This window comes from Zosterops lateralis (assembly GCF_965231275.1).
Source record: "Zosterops lateralis genome assembly, chromosome: 4".
Taxonomy (NCBI): domain Eukaryota; kingdom Metazoa; phylum Chordata; class Aves; order Passeriformes; family Zosteropidae; genus Zosterops; species Zosterops lateralis.
This window is the reverse complement of record NC_139765.1, coordinates 43,247,718-43,272,205: the sequence shown is the minus strand read 5'-3', so window position 1 is coordinate 43,272,205 and position 24,488 is coordinate 43,247,718. Positions and strand designations below refer to the sequence as shown.

The following is a 24,488-nucleotide window of genomic DNA, read 5'->3' as shown; positions in this document are numbered from 1 at the left end:
AAAACAGAACCTAAATAGAGAGCATTACTCTATCTTATCAGGCATCAGGATAAGGGAGACTCTTGTATATTCAATTGTTGTTTAATGTAACACTATTCATGCTTCATGGTACATTTCTTGCTTTAAAAACCAGGTACACTCACTTAGGACAAAGAACCAAGTGTATCTTTTATGCTGCCATCTTAAAGTTCATTAATGCAGGAACTGCTAGCAGAGAGACTGGAAGGTCTGAAGTTTGAAGAAAACACTACTCTCTCCCATTATTAAGAAAGCAAAAGACTTGGAAGTATTCAACCACAACTGAACTCAGCCATCACTTGAATAAAAAAAAAATAAAAAAATAAAAAAATAAAAAAAAAAAAAAAAAAAAAAAAAAAAAAGAAAAAAGAAAAAAGGAATTTTCTTGGTTTTTATGCTGTATTTGCTTCAGTTTATAAAGTCAGACCTTTTGAATGGAGTATTTCTCCAAAATGGAGACTGAAGAAGCAAGGATATCAGAAAGAACTTTCAGAAGCAAAAAGCTTTGAGCAGAAATATTTAGAAACTAAAAGAGGCCTTCAAATGACACTTTCAGAAGCTGAGTTGCTTGCAACTAATGACAGGAGAGGGAAGGCAGTGAAGAATACAATGTTTTGAACAGAAAGGGCACAGTGAAAATGAAGACATTCAGACAGGGAATCCGCACATAATGACAGATGTAACAAGAAAGATCTGATACAAATGGTTTATGTGAAATGGTACAAAGAAAAAATGACAGATGCATATAACTCACAAAGCTTTACTATTTCAATCAGTCTGAACTGCATGCTTAAGGCACAATAGTGAAAAATACACTTCTACCTTTTATCCCAAAAGCTGTACTTTCCCTAAGCCTAACCAGCAAAGAAAATAAAGTCAGATCACTCACTAATGTAATTCCAGGTCATTTGGCAGACTTGCATGAAGACTTCATTCCAGCTTAGGATGTGTTCCTTAGAGGTCAGGCTAGTTTCCTGCTCTCTCAAGAATAATCGCTAACAAAGGATTTTGCAGGACAAAATCCTTTGTGTCCTCTGAATAACACAACCCTTAGAGATACACCTTAAGGAAGTTAAAAAAGCATCATGCAAAAATAGCAAAAATAGAATGCAATTCAAAACTAATTGTTCTCTAAGACATGAGAAAGAGTGTCTTGAAGCTGCTCCAAAAGAAAAGCTACAGGGTGAATCTTACTTTGGGCAAAGTAAGAGTCAATAAATGTGCAGCCCTATGCTATTATTAAGGTCTTTTTGCTATTTCTAGAAAAGCACCAATTTACTGGAAACAAACAAAAGCAAGTGGCAGAACAGATTGGCACAGACTCCTTGCCCCACAGTTGCCACTACATGGGACACAGGTGAAGGAGAGCAAAGAGGATGTATATTTAATGCTTCACACTCTTGGATTCTAATACTAACAGTAGAGCAATCCCAAGCAGCCTAGACACAACAGCACCTAAACACAACTTTGAAAGCTTCATTTCCTTCATCTTCTCTCTACTTCCTCTGTTGTAACATCACTCATTAAGGTTTCACAGGAGGAAAATTAAAGGGCTGAAAAGGGTACACCAGAGTTGGCAGTTACCAAATAATATCAAGATAACAAGCTCAAATTATGGCGGTATTTGAGAAAGAAAGGATTGCAAGTGTAAAAAGGGAGCAACCTGAACAACAAAGAGATCTTCAATGAGCTCAAAAGAGAAAAGCATATAAGTAATGGAAATGAGGACAGATTAATAATTATTAAGTAGCAGTAACAAGAAAACACAGAACCACAAGAGGAAAATAAAATAAGCAGTTGATGGGATTCAAGAACAGACTTCACTGTTCAGTGCACCAGCATTAAAACAAACAAAAAAATGCCCTCAACAATGGAAATGTTAGTCATGCAAGATGGAAGAAAACAACTGACAGCTGATGACACTGGTAATGAACTGTTCAGTATCTGCTTCCATTTCAGTATTCCCTAATGGTGGCACCTACAAGCAACTGTATTCACATCACTGACAAAGATCTCTGCCTACTAAAGAAGAATGAGCTAGAACCTAAGTTTCCTGGAACTGATGTTCACAGGTTCTCTGGACCCCACAGACTTATACTCTAAATACCAAAAACTGGTATATTAACCTTATATTAATATTAAAATTATTTAAAAAATATATAAATAAAATTATTTTTAAAGTAGCTTCAAAAGCAACAGTAGTTGATGTGAGAATTGGCAAACTGAAATGTCTATTTTTAAATAAATCAACAAGGAAGATGAGAAGCAGCAAGAACTTCTTGAGCAGTATCACAACCATTACTTTTCAGTCCTAAAAAATCTTTTGGAACAAGTACTCAAATTATATTCATTTATGCTTTTCACAGTAACTAACACAAGTATTACCAAGTACAAGTTATGTTAAAACCTTTTTTTTTGACAGTAGTGTAATGAAAAAGCAGTAAATCAAATACTTTCATCCTGATGTGTGATTGTCATGCGACATCCTTATAAGCAAGACAAACACAGCTCAGATTAAACAATTACTTTATGAATGCAGAGCTACTCAGAATTGCTGGAAAGCAAAAAAAAATTTACTATCAAAAGGGAAAGCTGTAAGGATGTTCTGCAGAAGTAAGTCCTAGGATAAGTTCCCTCAATATTCTAAGAACTTTGGTTATGGAATCAATAGACAATATGGAGTTTGACTGTCTCAGAGATCAATATTCAAATTAAAAAAAAATATATGGAAAAATTAGAGAGTTATCTAGAAAAACATAACTTAATACTGGTAAGTGAAAGAATCATGCAAAACTCAAGCCTGAATCCATCACTACAGCAAACATGATTGACATTTTTGACACTTTGAATGCTGTAACATAGCAAAGGGCTATGATGTATTTCACAATTTAACTGCTTCACACTATTTATGTAAATTTTTTTCTCCAACACAATAGAGTTATAACCATATAACCACTGTAGAGTGTGTTGGATCAAAAACAAACAAACAAACAAACAAACAAACAAACAAACAAACAAAAACAAAAACAAACAAACAAAACCAAAACAAAACAAAAAAAACCCCCAAAAAAACAAAAACAAAAAAACCACACCAACCACCCAAAAAACCCAAAAAAACCCCCAAAACAAAACAAAAAAAAACAAAACCAAAGAAAAAATCCGCTTCTCTCTCCAAAAGGGATTTTTTACATGATTCACATCTATGAATCTTCTGGATGTTTTATCAAACCCTGTAATTCAGAAATTTGGCAGTGTTTAACAATTTAAAAGGGAAAAACACTGCCATCTCCTGGAACAGGGGGAGCTGGCAGTTCTTTGAATACCTGCATCTCCAACTTACAGTGTTTTCTATCCACTTAAAATTAACTTCAGATGTTGCATTTAAAAATAAGAGCAAAAGTCTACAGTAGCATAGCATCTGCAAGATTAATCTTGGCAGCCTAAGTTCAGTAGAAACCTAAAAACAGGTCTATTCATCCACTTCACCAAGTTCTACGTGCTTGAAAAGCTTCATCAGCCCTCCTCAACATGCATAAATCCTGAACAGAAATCTCTGTAAAAGTACCAGTTTGGACAAAATCCAACCATGTGACAGTTTATTTTCATTAAGAGCATAGCACAGTGGAGTTATAGGTAACTCCTGGCCTACAGTTTCAAATCTTTCTGCCATTATCTTGCTTTTATTATTTCTATCACCTGTTTTCATTAAACAGCTTTCAAAAACCAGCCTTTGAGAATGCCCCAAATGCTTCATTACTATAACCTAGTGTGGCAGTGCATGAAGGACTCTAATAGTTTATCTCCATTTGCATGGTGTGTTGTTCATTAGTTTTATTGTACAGTGGTCTGTTCTATGTACCCCCTCCCTGTTTCTCCCAGTTGGTTTCCCTCATGTTCCATTAACTGTCAAGCATAAGTTATGTAACCCTCTGGTCCTGCCAGTCACTCTGGGGCCTCACCCCATGCCTGGAATGTTCCAGGAGAGGCTCCAGGTGATTGGTCAGAATCCAGGGGTCCCCCTCCCAGTTTCATTTGTTTGGTTATCATGTATGATTGTCACTCCCTAAGCCACTCCCAGTTTTGTCCTCATTGGTCCCTTGCTCTACCCTCCCCTGAGGTCCTCCCCCTTTAAAAGCTGATGCACCAAGTGCTCGGGGGTCTCTCCTGAGGCACGATCCTGGGTGCTGGAATAAACCTCAGTTGTCCCTCCGAGAGTCCCGTTCCTCATTTCTACTGCGCCATGGCTGCAGCTCTGCTCTCTAGGCTAAAAAACCCCAGTGTTGCTGTGGTGCCAGGGCGGGCCGGTGTGAGCATCAGTGAGACAACCCCAACAACCTAGTCAAGCAAATACCTCTGCTCTACACTGAACTACTTGTACCAGTCCATAGGAAGGTACACTATTATCTACAAAATCTGTACCTATAAAATTATCAGGTAACTACTCCATCCCCTACCATTTTTGAGTTACAGCAGTATCCCCAATACCTTATCAGAAGTGCTTTACAATAAGGGGAACAAATAGGCCATTATCAGTTACTACAGTATTGTATACGTTACTAGTAGTAACAATTCTTACTGTAGGCAGCCTGCAAGCAGTGGGCTTATATAAGGGCTCTTCCAGTCCCTCAGTAGCACTGTCTGCCTTGGTGCTCAGGTCCAGGGCTAATCTGAAGCTACCTTAGGAGTCCAGTGCTAATGCCACTCCTGTCAATTGCTACCAGGCCTGAGGATGCAGCTCAGCTAATATTTTTTTAAACTGGATTATATCTGAACTAGGACATAAGGTAGCTGCAAATGTTTTAAGGTTAGTTTTCTAATACTGACTACATAGAAAATGACATTTACACTTTTTCCTACTAATCCATGTTGGGAATTTGAAACCTTTTTGAATGCTACAGCTATTTAATAGTTTTTCCTGAAAAAAATGCACAACTACCAACCCAAAACTTTCAGAGAAGCATCAGTACAGCACAAGAGCAGAATGAGGATGAAAGCAAACTGGCAGGATATTAGCATGTGTGGGATGGAAGAGCCAGCAGGTAAGCTTACACACCACTTGGATGCTACAGTTAGAGTATACTTGACAAGTGCTGTTATTTCCTCCTGGTGATGTGAGCAGTACAAATAATTTCCTATGCCTCATGCTCACTCTTATTTCATAATTTCATTTAATTTCATGTTTTGCCACCTTCTACTGTTGAGGTATTTTGCTTAGCCTCCTGAATCACCTTAAGGGGTTTACACAGAAGGGAACAACTGACCCACAAGGATGAAATTTCACCAGATTGTTTTAAAAGTACTCTTTGAAAGAAGACAGAAAGTGTTTTTCTTTAAATTTTTAGTTTAATTCTACAGTATTTGTCTTTCTTTTATTCTGCAATCAGCTACCAATGCTAAAACTCCACTTTTAGATAAACTTAGGTTAAAAAATTTGGAATTTTGTTGCCATCATACTTCAGGTTCACTCTGCACAGTACAATTTCTGATGTGATGAATCTTTACAGAAGAGTGATTTTAGGCACCTTAATAAAAAAAATCCTTAAAAATACACTATCTTCAATTCAACAGTCAGTTTATTTTTTAAAATAAAAAAACCCCATGCATAATTCTAATATACAGACTTTGATTCTTACTAAAGACATGTTTATAAATATTTCTTTATTTTAATAAAGATCTCTATCTACAGTCCAGATCCTGAATGACAATCTGCCCAACTGTTTTTCAAGAAAACAGATTTCACTGAAGAAAATGTAGCTCCATATTGTTTCAGGTACTGGAAAACAAGTGTACTGCATAACTAAATAATGGTCTCTTCAGGCACTTGCCATTTGGCTAACCCAAGTTAAGAGTTTCATTATTTATAAAAAGCAACAAAATTGCAGTCGTTATAGCCTTCTTAGATAATTTCCACAAGAAAAAAGGTGCAAATCCAGACATTTGTCAGCCATCTTGCTAAGAGACAATGCCGTATTTCTTCTCCAATCCTTCAACAGAAGCATCTTTTAATCCCATGTGGTTCACATGATTGAATAATACCTGTGTAACTGAAAAAGAAAACACCATCATGAACTGTTATTTTTGTGAGTCACATTCTTAAGGTTAATTAGTCCAATTCTTTCTTTGGTGAGAGCAAAGAGCATATGGATTATACAGCTGAAATACAAATACATTTTTAAACTACTGGGAGAATGAACAAAAGTAGCAAAGCAAAACTCTCACTTTGTTTCGATGCCCAGGAGCTGCCTAACAACACTTCCTAAAAGGTGCATAATCCAGGCAACAGACAGCTTGTAGTTTCTTTACCATCTTGACACTACGCCACTACATGCAGAAGACAAATGTTAATGGTGATGGCAGATAAAGCCTACATCAGGTAAAGGATGAATGACATTTGTAAGAGGCACTGCACTTCAGTAAGTCAAATTATTTTATTTTAAGGAGACTCACATTTCAAAATTTTTAAAGTATAATGGTTATTAGTGAAACTCAGCTGTAGATAGTAAATTTAAATTTACATGTTTCCAGAGAAACGTTTTGCTTGTGTCTCACTATATAGCCTGTCTGGTGTGCTAAATAAAGAAAGTCTGACACAAAACTCAATTTTATAAACCATGAATTCAGGCCAACATCGACACAAATTGCAAACTTATGTGAGTGATGCCTCCAGAACAGGAGAGACAACCAGGCTGAGTGCTTTAGAGATGTTTGCACTATTTTGCCAACAGAAAAGTCAGGATTCGTCAAGAAATAGCTGTAAATAGTGGAAACTGTATAGTCTGGATGTCTTGGATCTCAGATGTAGGATTTCATACAAATTCATAAATTTGTAACATTACCAGCTACAAACTGACAAGCTGGCAAAGCTTATTTTATCAGAATAAAATGCAGTGGTATTACTGATTAAAATAAGAGGATTTAGCTGTAGTTTTCTAGTCTAAATAGTCAAAGGATTAAGAAAAAATATATGACATTCATATTAACTTCTAGAACAATAAAAAGCTAGACAACTAAAGTGATTATTACATGGAATAAAAAAGAATAGTGTTAAGATTTACATATTTTTTGCCAGATTCTACAGTAGCACAAAGTAAGTTTACAAAGACACTACCAAATTACTTACTTTTTTTTTCTGAACCTGACATAAACATTACTGCCATATCAAATCTTTTTAATTCAGAGAGCCTCTGGAGGATTTCAAGGATGAGTGATGGGTCCTCTTTCCTGAAGAAGATTATTACAAATATAAAAATAACCATTGTTGATTAGAAATATTCAGTAGCTTCAAGCAAAATCGAAGAATTCAGGAACAAGAAATTAAAGGACCAGAATAGAATTCCTTTCTCTTTCATATTCACTATCTTTGTCTTTCCTGTTCATTTGTCCATTCACAAAGCAAAACGTCAATATCCAGAAACCTTTATGGAGTTACTATTGTTCTACTGAGCAAGAGTGAAGAAATACAAAAACCTAGACCGATGCAAACTGACTGCTGGTCATGTACAGAATACCTACACATGATTTAATGCCTACACCTGGCCGTAACATCACTACTTTTATATGGATCAGCTACTGGGAAAGGAAGCAGCATCTGTGGCCATAGGAAGCTCTTTAAAAAGAGCCAATTACAGCTGCTTTAATTTTCATCCACACAAAAAATTCCTAGATTGTGTTCATTTTACATTTTTTTGGTCAACAGTAAACAGGCACTGCCTTTGTTACAAATACTAACAAACAGCGTTATTCTTTCATAACTTCACATTTCTTTTGGAGGGAGATACCTTACTCTTACCAGCAAACAATTTCAGCTTCCTATTCTTTTTACATTCTATCATCAAAAGCAGGACTGTAAGTCTCAGACAACATTTTCACCCATTTGATGGATATTTTACGTTTTAAGGAAACTGAGGGAAAGGCAAACATTGATTTACGCTTGCTTATCTCCATAAAACAACACCAAAAAGCATCGAGTGTGTGCTTCTCAGGCAGTGTAATTCAGAAAAGCAGCACACTGCATCTGACAGCCAAAATGAACTTTAGGACTTAAATGGTATCACGGACACAAATTTCAAAAATAACTTGACAGGTCCTGTCTTATCAGAATCTCAGTCTCCAATATATATTTGCTACAGGCAATTGTAAAATACTAGCAGATAATTAAGTCTGCATGCATCACAATAAGTGTGGCATAGAACCAAAACCCTCTGAATTTCTCAGCTTTAGAAAGTTAAAATAGATGACAATGTGTAATGCTATGTGCTCTCAGAAAACACACACAGTAATATGAACAAAAGTTATTTCATACAGACTAATGTGATTTTCTAGTGCTCTTTATTAAAGCACAATTCAACAACACTGAGTAAAAGTATTTTTTCACTTCTTCTCTACCTGATTTTTCATGACAAGTTTCACTTCTTAAGAAACAACTACTGAGTAATTCCAATGATTTCATTATGGTCATGTAATGCTGTGCGCTGGAAACAACTTTGTAAGCCCGAGGATGGGACTAGAGAGAACATAAAAAACCCCCAAACACAAACCAAAAACCCAGCCTTCCCCTACCAAAAAACCCCCCAAACCTTTCAGAAAAGCAATAGGCAATGTAAAACAAAGGAGGAGTTAAACTTACTCAATGTAGAAGTCATGTAGAATTTTCAGGATCTGGTTAAACAAGTCTGGGTCTAAGGATTTCTGAAACAGCTTTGCATAAAGCGAGGGCTCTATTTGCTATGGAAAAAATTTAAAAGTTCATTTTAAACCAAAAACCACAACTGAGTCATGAGAATTACATGTGCATTTTCAGAAGGTCATGGACAATGCTGAAGTGCATGAAAGCAAATAAGCCAAATCACACAATCTGACATCAAACAAAAATTTTTGTTTGTTTGTGTTTTTTTGAAACAGTAATTTCTAACTTCTCTTAAAAAATTCTAAGTGATTGTTTTTTTCAAAATATATGTAAGTACATGTACACATTAAGTAGATTGCTGTTTCAAGCATTTGCTCAGTTTAAAAATGTTGCTGTCTAGTTACCTTAGAAGCATTCACTTGAAGAATTAGAATTTAATAGAGCTACTAATGTATTTAAGTCTTTAAAGAACAATGGCCCTATATTTAAACAAAAATAAAGAGACTGTACTTAAAGCAAATAAAAAAGGTGCAGATTAAGAAAAACTTAAATGTACATCAGACTACTTACTGTTATGTGAAGACAATTAAGAAAAGGGACTATTGTACACCTGAGACACTCTAAACATAGCTATCCCTTCCCCCTAAGGGTGCTGTTTCTTCAACTAATGTTGAAGAAGCTCTCCCAACACTGTTGATACTCTATGTTTCATACCTTCAGGTACAAGTACATGTTTTCAGGGCAGTCTTTCAACTTCCTGAAGTCAGATTCAAGCTGGAAAGAATTTGCAGGAATGGGAGGAACTGGAGAAGCAGACATAAATGACCTTCTGATGTCTTTTTCTCTCTGTTTGCTTTCAGAAAAAGACGGACGCAATGTTGATGAAATTCCTTTCACATTTACAGGCAGCCTGCAAAGGTATTTTGAAATACATAATCAAATCAAATTTTAAGGAAATTCTACAGTGAGACCTAACTGGAGATCCTTCCATTTATTAAAAGCTAAAACACTGAAAACTCTTTTAAAAAGAATGTCCTTTAGTTTAAACAGGTATTTTAAAATTCCTTTAAAATTATACAAGCTTTATATCTGATTCACCTTTTCTAAAAAAACACATCTGCAAATACTTAAATTTACTCAGCCTCTCTACTTTGTTTCTGGAAATAACTGCATTTTATAGTAAGTTTCTCCCATACATACCTGCCAAAAAAACCCCCACCACATTATCTGCAATTTCATAATGCACAACAGTAACAAAACGAAACGCATAAACCAGTTTCAAACACTGATATGAGTAAATCTATTTTTTGTCCTATAATTGGTCATTTAAGACCATTGATTTTTTTCAAAATTAAGAAATGGCCAAGAATATACTTTTTTCTTCAACACTTCACAGTAAATCCATCTAACTGAGCTAGAAAAGGTGGGTGGGAGCAGGGTTTCTCATGGAAATGCTTTGGTAAAGATTCTTTCTATTAACAGAATGAGGCAGTGTCAATGCAGTGGACAATGAGTTCTAAGACTGCCCAATGATAACACTTCTGTACTTCAGCTTAGTTTCAGCAAGACAGACTTGAGTTTGTCTAACTAACACAATGTGACATAGAAACAGAGCACATCTGAAGCTACAACCTGCCTCAGCAGAGGAATAGTAGTGACACTCATCTGCTCCTCTTCTCTCACACAACTGGGGTGCAAAGAATGCCTGAACTCTGTTCAAAATGTCTTCTAAAAAACTACAAATAAAAGTTGTAAAAACAGCTGAGAAGATGGAGTGCCCAAGCCAGAAAGAGTACAGCATGCAGGGAAATATGAATTCCTTTATATTTGCAATGTAAGACTGAGTTTTCCATCTGACACTAAACAGATCATATTTGTCTCAACCACTGTGTGGTCAAAGAGGCACATGTGCAGTTTCTTTCAACATTTCCTTTCTAATTCAGAATCTCCAAAGTATCTTCAATACCTCACCACATGCAGACATCTGGAAATGAAGGTTACATTTCAACTACATTTACCTTTTTAAGAGAGGATCAGAATTATTATACTTACTGCAATAGTGATGTATCACTGATTTCTTCTATTTTCAAGTGCTTTGCTTTTGGAGTATCAACGGTAGTCAACAGATCATCCTGATCTAGAGTTTCTGTTTCTTCAACACTCACTGAATTCCTCCAGTTATTGACTAAAGTAGTGCTGGGCAAGTCACCATCTGATGTATCATCATCAACTTCTTCAATCTCTATTCTTCGCAATGGCTTCTAAACAGAGCACAGACTTCATGTCACACATGGACTCAACATGTGTTTGAACAGATGCCAGACACAGCTGTGTGTAACTTAGAATAATTGTATGATAACCAGTTACCTCTGTAGTGCTGCACAGAGAGGACATTTTCCATAAAGGTAAATGGCAAAACCAGGAAACGATAAAATTATACATGAAGCCTGAGATGGTAAATTATTGCTTTATCCTCATAAACCAATACAGCCTTACCCTAGCAGGTCTTCGTAAGCAGTCTGTTTTCTGTTTTAATAATTAAAAATGTATACTTTTTTCCCACTAAGGTTGAAAAAGCAAGATCTATTGTATATTTTGTCCCATTATGTGGTCAAGCTTTGCAATTAAGCAAAACAAACAAACAAACAAAAATAAAATCAAACATCACAGGCCTTGGCCCACAACTTACAATTTTGATATAAGTATCTGTAACTCAACCTTGCAGACTGACCAAATTACATACATCCTAAGGTAATTAATTCCATCATACACTAAAATGCTTTAGTTTATTTAATCTCTACATGATCCCATTATTTTTGACCATCATTTAGTGCCACCATCACAGATCTTAGAAAAATAGCTCTCATCACTTCTTACTTTAGAACTTAATTTCCTGAACATGAACAGAGAATGCATTGCTCTAGAAATAGAGGTAAATGCACGTGATTAAACATACTCAACAATTTAGACTACTAAAAGCACAGATGTTTCATCTACACTTATTCTACCTTAACAGAATAGCAAGAGGAATACAACCAACCTAGCATCTTCATTTAATTTAGCAGCTGAATCGAACACTTATTAAATATAACTGACCACGGTATTTCAGCTACTTCACAATAAATTCATTTATGTTTAAAGAAATAATGTTTCTAGTTATAGAGAGGACATAATACTCCCCCCTCGCAAAGGATCAAAATAATCACACATTTTCTACTGAAACGACCCATCTGAATTATATTTTTATGAGGGTAAACAAAGGTTTTCAAACAGCATGAGTGCATACACATACAAAGTACAAGCACTCTTTGTATTTACACAACTCATTGCTGGATGTTTAAAGATTAAATGTATTAAAAGAGGAAACCTAATACACAAAGAAAGCTAGTATTACATTTTTTCATCTATAACCCATTCATCTAACTATAACCACTGATAATTCATGATCCAAATACATTACTTATTGAAAACCAATATCCAGGTGTCCTGCAGTTTACATGGATGAAAATGCATGCTCAAAGCTCTTTGGAAAGCAGCCCTACATGACAGCAGCATATGATGAAAGTAGGTAACGTGTCTTATAACCACAATGGCTGCTGTAAAAACTGTAAACAGCAGTAGAAATGAAGGAAAGTTTACCCAGAGCTTCTTAACTCTCCCATTTACTCTCAACTGCAATGTTACTGTGTCACAAGACAAGGTTTTGTGGCTGCCTGTCTATTCCACATTCTAAATGTATGCATACACCATGTTTGCTGAGGGTGGTACTGCAGCCTGAATGCTTACAGCACCACTGCTGTGAACTTCAGCATTTCCATGTGTGTATACGGTCTTGAAAATATCAAAAGACTATTTATAAATTTTTGGCTTTCCACAGGCAAGGTTATCTCTCAGGGGTTAGTCTACAATACAGAATGTAGATTTTAACTATAAGCTCTACTTTTCCCATCATTATAGAAAGCAATTCACATAACTTACTGTTGATTTAATCTGTAATGGATTATCAATCATTTTCACTATATTTTTAATTTCCTCTTCTTTAATCAATACTGCAGGATATTCTTGGTGAGTCCGCTGCTCTTTCTCAGCTAATTCCTGAAAAATAATGGCAAGTTGTCCAAAAGATCAGGTGTTTCATGAATAAATACAAAGTATGTTAAAAACAATATAATAAAGAATAAAAACCTTCTAGTACTCTAGCCTTACAAAAAACTCCCAAACAAACAAAACCCCACTGTACCCGAATAATCATACATACATTCCTTATTTTCGTCAGTTCATTTATTGCTTGTTTATTTCCAGGTTCCAGCTTCAGAACAGCTTCAAAATCTGAGTGGAAAACAACACATAAACTGTAGATATTTCAAGTTACAACATACATGTGGCAGATTTTTAAACCTTCTATTTTCCTTTCATAGCTCCAAAAATAATTAAAGGCAGGTAAGTAACAGAATGGGCAAGGCTGGAAGGCCAGTAGGCCATCTGGCCCAACCTCCCTGCTCAAGCAGGTTCATCCTGGAGTGCAATGCACAGGATGGATCCAGACAGTTCTTGAGTATCTCCAGCAAGAGAGAATCCACAATCTCTCTGGGCAATCTGTTCCAGTGCTTAATCACCTGCACAATAAAGAAGTTCTTCCTCATACTCAGGTGGAACTCCCTGTGCATCAGTTTCTGTCCATTGGCCTCTTGTCCTCCTGCTTAGAACCACCAAGCAGAGCCTGGCTCCATCCTCTTGACACCTTCCCTTCAGATACTGATAGACACTGGTGAGGTCATCGCTCAGTCATCTTTTCTTGAGGCTGAACAGGCACAGCTCTCAGCCTTTCCCATAAGAGAGATGCTCCATTCCTCTGGTCATCTTTGTCACCCTCTGTGGGACCCACTCCAGGAGCTCCATGTCCCTCTTGCACTGAGGAGCCAGAACTGGACACGGCACTCCAGATGTGCCTCACCAGGACTGAGTGGAGGGGCAGGATCACCTCCCTGGCCCTGCTGGAAATGCGCTTCCTAAAGCAGCCCAAAATTCCATTAGCCTTCCTTGGCCACAAGGGCACTGCTGGCTCATGGAGAACTTGTTGTCCACCATGCCCTTCTCCCAGCAGGTCAGCCCCAAGCCTTTGCTGGTGCAGGGGTTATTCTTCCCCATGTGCAGGACCCTGCATTTGCCTTTTCTCTCCAATCTGTCAAGGTCCTTCTGGAATGCTCACAAGCCCTCTGGGGTACTGGCCACTCCTCCAAGCTTTGTGTCATCACTTAACTTGCTGAGGAGGCATTTGCCCCTTTATCAAGTCACTGATGAACAAGTTAAACCACAATTGGCCCAGTATTGAACCTTGAGGGACACCACTCTGTGTCAAGTTGGAGGCCTGTCACTGATTAACTGTCTGGGTTCTGTTCATCAGACAGTTCTCAATCTACCTCACTGTTCCCTTATAAATCATCCTAATGCCCTTATCATGACCTACCTTTTCAAAGAACTTTTCAAGCTATTCCTTACTACTTATCATAAACAGCAACAGCTGTAATTTCACACAAAACTCTCTTCCCATTATGTGGGCACCAACACAAGAGTTTTCTATATATATTCAGTGAAATTCAACAGAAACTGCTTAATTCTTAACTTTTGCACCGATAATCTCAGTAAGTCAGAACAAAAAAAGATCAAGATGTCCTTATACTGATCTCTTACTTGCCACATTTAGGCTAATTCAAAATCATACCTTGAATAGCCTCCTTTAGCTTTCCAAGAGCAACTCTGGCAGCTCCTCTTCTGGCAAAAGCTTTAGAATAGGAAGCATCTAAAAGCAGAGCTTGTGTGCAGTCATCTTCTGCCTCTTTGTACCTCAGCAAAAGCATAGTACAAAATTAATAATCAGTTTCAAGAGGCCGTTTCAACTGAAAAGAGCTACCCAAAACAATTAAAATATAAAATATCATTACCTACATACATAAACACATCACTGTGCTAAAACGAGAATTAAAAAACTCCCATAAAATATGGTTTCTCAGCACTTTGAAATTTAAGCTGTATCTTTTGGTATCTCATAACAAAGTGCTGGCTCTTTCTAGCATTACAAAAATTCACATCCTCTGTAAAGAAGAAAAAACACTTAAAGCTTGTCAGAGCAGAGTCCACTTTAAAAATTCAATAAAAGCCTTAAAATGGAAGTTAGTACCATGGCTTTGTACTTCTGAAAATCAGAAATACCATTATAAACAAAGAAAACACATCAGAGAGAAGCAAGTACACATGAGCATAAATTTCTCTACATTTGGAATTCTGTGACTTGTCCATAACTATTTCAGAACGAGAATTCAGAATATCCTTGCATTAATGTAATTTGCTTAATTTTAAGATTAAATTTCCTCATCTCACTTATATTGTTATGTTAGATCACAATTCCACTAGGTGCTTATTAAAGTATTTTCATTCATTCCTCTTCTCCATGTTCAAATTATCATTAAATTTATGCAAATTTATTTTTATTTGCTGTTCTCATCAGTACTAGCGGTTTGTAAGAATACCAATGGGCTTTTCTTGCATTTTATGTTTGGTCCTCTTTCAAATGTAAATACCCATGATACAAGATTTATCATACAGAATCAATTTTCTTGCTTCGTCATTCAATTAAAGTATCGCTTCCTCTGAATCTCACAGAAGATTATTTGCATTCTGACGTCCTTTAAATTACAGGTGTTGTGTCAGAAATACTATCCATGCAACCTATCTTATCCTAATCTGAGATCAATATACTGTCTATACAGATACTCAGCCATGTCATGTTAAAACAGATGACCAACATAACCCTCTGCTCTCTGCTTCTCATGCTACCAGCTTACAAGTTTAAAATTACCACACCGTCCCAGAGTCAAAAGAAGTTCTCACCTAGAAATTGTCCATATGGAACTTATCTAACTTGCTGGAAAGCATGACTGCCCCTATAGTTTCTGGGTTATGTGGATAAAACTTAAGTAAAAATAAACAAGCGACACATAAATGCCTCTATCAGTGAAGTTAAAAAAAAATTTTAAAAAGGTGACAATTCCCAGAAAAAGCTTTATTCATTCCCCCCAAAGTCAGAAGCTATAATCCACTTCTTTTTACAGTACAGCATTTAGTAGCTGACTGGGTTTCATAGTCAAAGACAAAGCTTTGGGCAGTTCCTTTCAGAAAAGTGAATATATGAATTTTGTACACATAAAAGAACAAAAATCCAACAAAAACAATTCTTTCATACTGGTGCTATTTTATTCTCTCAGAACTCGCTTCCTCCAAATTGCATTTGAAGATCACACATACAGATTTGTTCCCTCCCCTTTACTGCCTTAAATGTGATTTATTCTATAGTGAATTCTAACAAAAATGAGAAGGAGTGACAGTAACTCAGGTGAAAATCTGCTGGATCATAATTCTTCCTGATTCATAACAAACAAACAATACAGCATGTGCAATTCCACTTACTTCTCAATCTTTAAGTAGGCCATGGCTCTGTTGGCTGGCAGTAGTGCATTGGTGCCATCTGCTGCGATACCACGGGTGTAACATTCTATCGCAGCCTCGTACTTCCCTTCTTTGAAATAACCGTTACCCTGGAATATTTAGGTCAGAAAAAAACAAGCATTGAGAAAATCTAGTGCAATGAACTTTTTCTTATCCTTTTTTGCAGAGTCAGTCACAATGTTACGAAGATGAATTGCAAAGGACACCCACATTAGGGCAGACAGTCACAGGTTATTTCTTCTTATCTAAGTTTGGAGGTAGAACACAAAAAGTATTTTAATAGTTTCTAGTACTTCAAGGATAAAACCAACTTTGCTATATGCATAGTGCTAATGCAGAATTTTAAGTCTGCAACTTGTTATTTAACTTCATGCTTGATGTGCAGGGTAACCTACCCTGTACCTCATGAATTTAAACATAAGCTGAACGTTTACAATTCTCCTTTCAAGATGACTCTTTGCACTTCACAAACTCATCTTTATCTTGCTCCATAAAACTTATCCTCAAATATTACTTGGGTCCAAATGTTGCTGTTGTTTTCTAATTTATGCTCCATACAAGAAAATTACACTACTTTTTTATTTGTTTCTGGGGGACTAAAATTACCTTTTGCTTCTCAGTACTAATTTGAAGCTGCACATCTTCTATGCTACTACTCTACTGACTGACAAAAAACCAGAAAGGCCGTAATTCAGACTTGACAAGGATCCATGTTGACAGGAACAAGCCTGCATTGAGTCAGCTCTGCTACCAATGAAGTGGTGCATTAGAGTGAAATTTCTCTTCTGAGACCTAAAGGAACTCTTGTTCCTTAAAGCATACTTTAATTCTTGACTAATTACTTCTTACAAACCAGTGTAACAAACCTGAATAATGTTAAGTCAGAAGTTACATAGCTAGGTTAAATGAACAGAAAAATTTTGGTTTACTTGGTAATGTTATTTATTTCTTGAAAGAGTGGTGAGAAGAGAGAAATCAGTAAGCCAAACATGAGTCAAGATTATGTATCCAGAAATACATTTTTACTATCATTGTTGCTTGCAGCCCCAAAGTCCTTTTTATAACTGCTATTCATCATGTAATCAGAAGGTTGAAAACAAGAAATAGTCCACAACTCCCCTTGGACAAGGAACCATCAAGATGCTTATAATAATGGAGAATTATATATTTTGTAAAGTGTGGTTTAAGTTCTACTTGTCTTACCACATATCTGAAATTTTGCATATACATTTTGGGCTGTAAAAGCTACCTTTTATAATTATTCCTCCTGATAAACCCAAACAGAACTCAATGTTCCATTCACCTTCCCTAGAGGCCAAAAAGGGAAACATTTAAGGTAACATCAAGGACATTCCATGTATGAAGTTCAAGGCAGTATCAAGTTTAATTTATATATTGTTGTAACTAACAGCACAACCCAACCCTTTTCTTTGCTAGGTTTCTCCTGTTCCACCAGAACCTGTGACCTACCAGATCTTTCTCTGCAATTGCCTTCTGTTTGAGCTGCTGGTCTTCAATGCGCTGCTTCTCTTCATCTGCTAATCCTGTTTTGACTGTATCTTCAAACTCATTCTCTTCTGAATTTTCTTTTGATGACAGAGCCTGTAAAAACAAGTTTTTCCCTTCAGTAAGTATTTCCCCATTTAAACGTTTTCAGAACATAAATTACAATTATTTCTTAACTTTTAAGATAAAAAAATCTGCCAAGCTTTTTAACAGAAGTGCCTTTATTGTAAATTAAATGCAAATTTAAGAGACAATTTAAAAACAAATTGAAATTGTTTCTTGAAAACGTGTTTCTATGAGAGACTGAAGAATAATGCTTGGTAAATAAAAAGTATGTAACTTCTGAAGCACAGTGTAAAATGATTCATAGAGCCTTCAATAAAACCCTTGTATACAATCCAATTCACATATCATTTATTTCTTCAGTTACTAGAGACTGCATCTTCATTCTGAAAATAAAATTTTCAAGCATTTTCAAAAATACAGTTGAAGAGGTGTAACTAAATTCATACAGAAGTGACAGGTCATCTTATATTTACAAAAGTTATCATAATTTAACATTCTCCTCTCTGTCATGAAAGGGATCTAACTTGCACTAGAGTATTTTGTTCTTTCCTTAGAACAACTTTCTGTTATGGTTGACCACAGCATTCAGTGGGACTACAAGCAGGCTAGCAATGCAGTTTTATAGCCAAGAGAACATGAGGGTCCCTCATGTGCTGTGCTACCTTATACCAAGGTACTATGCATGATTGAAAAAAGCATTAACACAGGAGGTAGAAAATGGGGGAAAATTGAAAAATCAACCAAGCAACACACGAAAACCCAGCCAACCAATGAAAACCAAACAACAAAAAATCCAAAAAATGCCAGATGGTGCATGCATGCAGTCTTAGTCTGCGATCCACTCTTACACTGGTATTTACATATGTGTGAGTTTCTCCAAAAGAAACTCCATTAAACATTCTGACCTCAGTGAACTTCAGATGCCAAAACAGGCATGTGAGAATTTGTTCAATCAGTTCTTGCTATAAAAATTGACACAAATATAAACTAGACATAGTGCATTAATTTATGTTAGGGCCTATTAATCTTATTACCTGATTGATTTTCTTCAGTTCATTTTTTGCTTCAAAGTTGTTTGCGTCCAGCTCCAAAACTTTTTCATAATCTATCAGAAGACCAGAAAAATATGTTTCAGGTAGGAAGCACAGACCACTAAGCAGAGCATTCTTTTGAGATAAACTTTTTTGTAGTTACCCAAGAAGTCCAAGGTATTTCAAGGAATATATTACTCTAAAACAGTATTATTCCAGACCTAACAACAGATACGGCTATCATTTGGACTTGTTACTTGAATTTTACCTTGCCAGAAGAACATGCAACATGGTATTTCATTTCTTTGTTTATAGGAAATGAAAATTAAATTCCTACATCAAAGAAGCAGATCACACAAGTTTGTATGTATTTCAAGCAAAGAATTTAAAAAAGACCCACCTTCTTTAGCACCTTGAAGATTTTTCAAAGCAAAGCGAGCGGCCCCTCTTCTCGCATAAGCCTTTATGTAATTTCTATCTAAAGCAAGTGCTAAATTGCAGTCAGATTCTGCAACAGAAAACCTACCAAAAAATATAAATGAGTAGTTTGGACACATCTAGGTAACAAATCCCAAAACTTACTGAAGTTTATCTTATTCTGAGCCTCTCCAGGTTCTTCGTAACATGGAAATCTTACATGGTTCAGAAGAGGCACAAACCAAGTATTTACACATTCCTTGATTCCGAATACATTAAAACAAAAAAGGAATACAGCAGTCAAGAATCTCCACTGCTGCAGAGAGAATGACCAATTCCCCTGTATCCCTTCTTCACCACAAACTAATCAAAGCCTTAGAAACAGAGCTCACTGAAAGGCAATTTAACTCTCTCTTCCTCTTTCAAGTTTTACATTGTAACACAGAAGATGGTGAACTGCAAGTGCGCAAGCCAAGGAAAAACTGATGAGGGAGACTACCAGATTGCTTCTCCTGGCAATTCCTATTTTACTTTGAAACTAGATGGCAGAATGCAACAATGGCCTTACACAGACTGCATCACAGCATGATGTATAAATCAAGAATTAAAATTAGACCAAAAATCTGAAGGTAGCATTTCAAGTATGAAAATATCACAGATTTAACAATGCACATCTTACTTTTTCATTCTATAAAAAGCTGATGCTCTGTTTGTGGGCAATACTGGATTGTATGGATCAGAATGCATCCCTCTAGTATAGCATTTTATAGCTTCATCAAAGTTTCCTTGTTTAAAGTAGTTATTACCCTGTGAATAGAAAAAAGCATTTTCAGCAAGTTATTGTACACTGGTAGACACATTGCTAATTAAAAACCCTAAAAAATGGAAGCATTTTAGAAATGATGAAATATTTTTTATTCAAAATTTCTCATGAAGTACTGCTTTACCATGAAATATGTCTTCTAACTAACATATTCTAAGTGCACCACATTAAATATTTTTCATGAAATATTCTATAACATGGGTCTATAAAATATTCATTTTCAGTATCTCTAGGTCATTTCCAGAAACCTGTAACAAGCACATATATAGGTACTTAAATTACTGATTTTTTTTTAAGCTTTTAGTAACTAGGTTTGGCATCTTTGCTTTCCAAGTCAACATTCTCACTTCTGCCTCCTCTGGGACACAACTTTTATCTCATGCACCCTCAACGACCTCACTGCAACCAAGATAATAATGGCCAAAGATACCTCAACTTCTCAGTTGATTACACATCAAGGAATTCCCACAGCAGCAGGAATACAACACAAATATCACCCAGGTATGCAATTTAAAACAACCAACCCACCAATCCCACAAAAACCCAAACCAAAGCTAGAACTACTGAAGTCAATATTGACTGACAGATGGGTTAGGTGATTGCTTACAAAGAAATTTATCAAAAACACAGAAGCTGCTACACAACTTACCCTCTTTCTCATGGCAATGAAGCCTGAGATAGGGTAGGTTATAGAAAGAGACCTATGAGGTAAAACTGAACCAGTATGAACTTGCCATTATTAAAGCAAAGCACTTCACCCATCATTTCCAGATGTACTGGCATCACAAAGGGAGGATTTGTAAGTTCTTCTGGATTTAGTTTGGGGCATTCAGATGTGTTCTGGTAAAAACAGTTTGCTCTATATAGCAACTCTATACAGACATTCAAGTTCTCAAAGTAAAACATCACCAATACATTTGTCATCACGAGCACACATTAATTAGGATCTGCCTGCTCGCTGCTACTGACAATGAGAATGAATAGAACCGCAGTGAGAACTTTCTATTTTGGAACAGTGGCCAGGGAAAGAGACAGAAAGACTTCCAAATAGGTAATTATTTTACCAGATGTGTGGTCTCAGTGGATGATCTTTAAAATGAAAATTGCAAATACTCCTATACCCAAATTGCTACTTCACCAATAATAAACATCTATAATTTTATAACCTTTTCCTTCTCTGCAAGAGCCTTTTCAGCATCTACATGAATTCCATCTTCTTCAGAGTCTGATTCTGGAGATACAGAATCATGAGTACTATCTTCTTTGTCAAGTTCTTCAAGTATTTTATCCTGGAATCAGAAAAAAAATTCAAACTGTCGTCTTCATTATAATTTAACAGTGCAAAATAATACAAGCAAGACTGTATTAATGTGTCCTCCAATACTGACTGTTGTGTTTAGTCTTATATTCTACTATAATTATGACATTTTAATAGGCCTATTGTTAAAACAAATTTTTTCCCCTTAAACTCAAATTCAATCTGCTGGATGAAAGCAGTCAGTAGAAAACCAAGTATTTATCAATATTCAAAATATTAAATGTGTAACCTTTTTGGGAGAAAGCTACCCTACGTTCATACAGTACCCAGCACAGTAAGATACTGACAGGTGAACTGAATTCTCAGCACTGTAATAAAATCTTATTTAATACAGAATCAACTGGGGACAGGACTCAAGACAACAAAGAAAATCTTAAGACTCACCACATCAAGTTTTCCCCATGCTTCATAATCGTAAGACTTGATCTTGTTTTTCTTGTTTTCCTCAGAGGTTATCTTGGAAGGGACTTTATTTTTGCTTTTCTTCTTTTTCTTAAAAGCCTTGTTCCGAATTGGTGGCAAGTTCTAAATTGAATTAAGTAATTTATTATAACACAGATGTGTGAAAATCACTTGCACTGAAGAATTTACAGCACCTGTATCTAGACTAGGGGCTAGTTTTATTTTAGAAATCCATCCAGCAAGCTGTTCTCATGAGCTCTACAAAACCACTAAGAACAAGCACAAATCTTTCAACACATAATAGTAAATATTACATGTATGATATGAAACTGAGTTTTAGAAGGCAACTCTCTTCAGAGTATCACTGAAGAATCACTTCAGTATAGTAAACATCAGCAGTAAATTAGGAATACTGATGCTGCAAGCAAATATTTTCACAGATCTACCCAGAACCGATAAAAATTTAAGTGGCCTCATCACCTTCAGAGGCTACTGCTCCATAGCTCCGTTGGTGGTGCAGTTTACAGAGGAATCTCTGGTTTACTTTAGGTGAAGAACACATCATGGGTTAATTAATTCATAGCTTCTGTTCAGATACTTTAAGTCAACAAATGTAATTTTTCTAACACAAAATGTAATTATTATAAACACTATCACGGTATGAATAGCTGACTTGATATTGGTCTTGTGTTTTTTACCTCTTCTGGGACCCCACTCTGTTTCCTGAGTTCAGAATCCACTTCTTTAATATCTTTTTCCCAGCTCTCCAATTCTCTCATAAAATCCTGCAGCTCTTCAGCATTTTGCTTCATTTGCAGCTGCAGTTCTACTGCTTTACTTGGTGCACTCATCATAATCTGCCAAAATTTGAGAAAAAAAGCCTTCTAAAAAAGAAGTTGGAAGTATGTAGTGAAGGAAGCTAGAAGTCTGACTTACATGCCAGTCAGACTTCTCAATGGCATAGTAGGAACATTAAACACTAAGAAACTAAGTAGAAACATATTTAAAATGTCTTTGAAAAGATGAAGGTAAGTCATATTATTCAGATAAAACAAAGTAGATAATACAAACCAGCAAGTTATGTTTTCTAAACTAAATATAAGTTAAAGCATCCAACAAGTCAATGGTAATCCTGAAATAGTAAGCAAAGTCCTAAAAGAGTGTTTAATAATTATTAACACTTGACTGTCTTCACAAATTTTGTTGTCCCAATTTCGTTGTCTTATGTGAAAGAAGTTTTATTACCATAAAAATACCAAGTCACAATTAAAAAGTAACTTAAAAAAATCTTGATTACAATTCAGAAAGAAACCCCGTGTTTGTACAGTTCATAGCACAAAAATCTGAAAGGATTAAGAAAACATGTTTTGAAAACAATCATGATTAAGTAACTCATGATTAGCTAAATAAACTCAGACAAAGAATTATGAATGGTTGGTAACAACAACCTCTTGCAAGCTTCAGGATCTGTCACAAGCCTCATGGAAGTATAAATAAGCTATCTGTAGAGATACTACACATGAAGTTTTTAAGGAAGAAAAAGGTCTGTGCTATTTAACATGCCTTATTTAACATTATTTTTCACACCTGTGCAATAACCTAGTAGCACAAGAATATAAAAATTTATGAGCCAAACAAAGCTAATGATTTCTATGGTACAATCTGCTGTACATAATTACAGACAAGGGTCTCAAAGAGATGGAAAAATACACTCCGTGATTGCTACTGAACTAATGGTACCAAAGCAGAAATGTTTTTACATGCATAGGAGTAAGCAGCTGAGCAGACACCCTGCTACACTAAGTTGTGTTTCTCCCCAGCTTATACACAGGTGCTGACATGATTATCCCGAGTCATGTATTAGGTCTATTCGAAACAAAACAGAAAGAAACTTTCAGTGAATCCAAAAATACATAGCTTTCATCACATTGGCAATTAAAGAGCTTAGTATGTTTTTTCCACCTTCAACGGCTATCCCATACCAAATTACGACTGTAATAGTCACTCTCTTAATTTCATGCAACTTGGGCATGGACACATCAAATATTCCATACAGCCTAGTATTTCTAGGTAGCTGGAACAAGATACTTTAAAAGACGCAAAGAAATACTTGCTGCGCTTTTCTTTTTTCTATCTCTGACTAAAAGTTTTCTCACGCATGCGAAAATCTAACATGAAAATCTGGCTGCTTGTTCTCTGCCACTCTAAAGCATCCTGCTCAAGTGTATAAAGTTAAACTACTCCGTTATCCACTAGCCGTTTACAACTTAGCAACGACCTTAATCCACGCACCGACAGCAGCCTCTGCAGCACAGCTCTTACACCCGTCAGGGCACTTTTATTCCAATTTCAACGCTGAGCCCTCCCAACACCCGAAGGCTGATGGTTCCAGCGATTCCCCCGGAGCGGCGGCACCCCCCGGCGGGGCCGGCAGCCCAGGCCCGCCCCGGAGCGGGTCCCGAGGCCGCGCCGCGGGAGGCCCCGGGCGGAGCAGCCCCTTTGAGCGCCAACACCCACAAGTTACAAGCGAGGCCTTGACTCCAGCAGGGGGTCCTCCGCCTCGCCTCACTACCTCGCGCGGCCAAGCCACCCGTGGACGACAGGGACGGGGATGGGCTGCGGGACGGCGCCGCCGGGGCCGCGCACACCCGGCTCGTCCCGCCCCGCCGCGGCCTCACCTGCGCCTCGCGCGGCTCCTCCGCCGCCCGGCCGCTCCCAGGGTGCAGCGCGGCCCCGGCGCCTGGAGGCCACGGCGCCTGCGCGCGCGGCCCCTCCACG

General features: G+C 36.8%; 1 protein-coding gene across 2 annotated transcripts; it reads right to left on the bottom strand.

Moving 5' to 3' along the window:
- Positions 1–5,573: 5,573 nt before the first annotated feature.
- On the bottom strand, positions 5,574–24,443 carry RPAP3 (RNA polymerase II associated protein 3). 2 transcript variants are annotated; one of them, XM_083858899.1, is made up of 17 exons: positions 24,389–24,443; positions 22,409–22,567; positions 21,693–21,833; positions 21,157–21,279; positions 19,847–19,974; positions 19,151–19,272; positions 18,754–18,824; positions 17,618–17,749; positions 16,109–16,236; positions 14,367–14,488; positions 12,903–12,973; positions 12,623–12,739; positions 10,697–10,905; positions 9,359–9,554; positions 8,645–8,742; positions 7,139–7,239; positions 5,574–6,062 (listed from the first exon to the last, which is right to left on the bottom strand). In XM_083858899.1, the coding sequence occupies exons 2-17, from the start codon at positions 22,562–22,564 to the stop codon at positions 5,971–5,973; spliced, it is 2,007 nt and encodes a 668-aa protein (XP_083715025.1). In that variant the 5' UTR covers positions 22,565–22,567; positions 24,389–24,443; the 3' UTR covers positions 5,574–5,970. The 2 variants fall into 2 exon arrangements, with proteins under 2 accessions (XP_083715025.1, XP_083715026.1); XM_083858900.1 differs by lacking the exon at positions 24,389–24,443 and adding an exon at positions 24,003–24,066.
- Between the last annotated feature and the right edge of the window lie 45 nt (positions 24,444–24,488).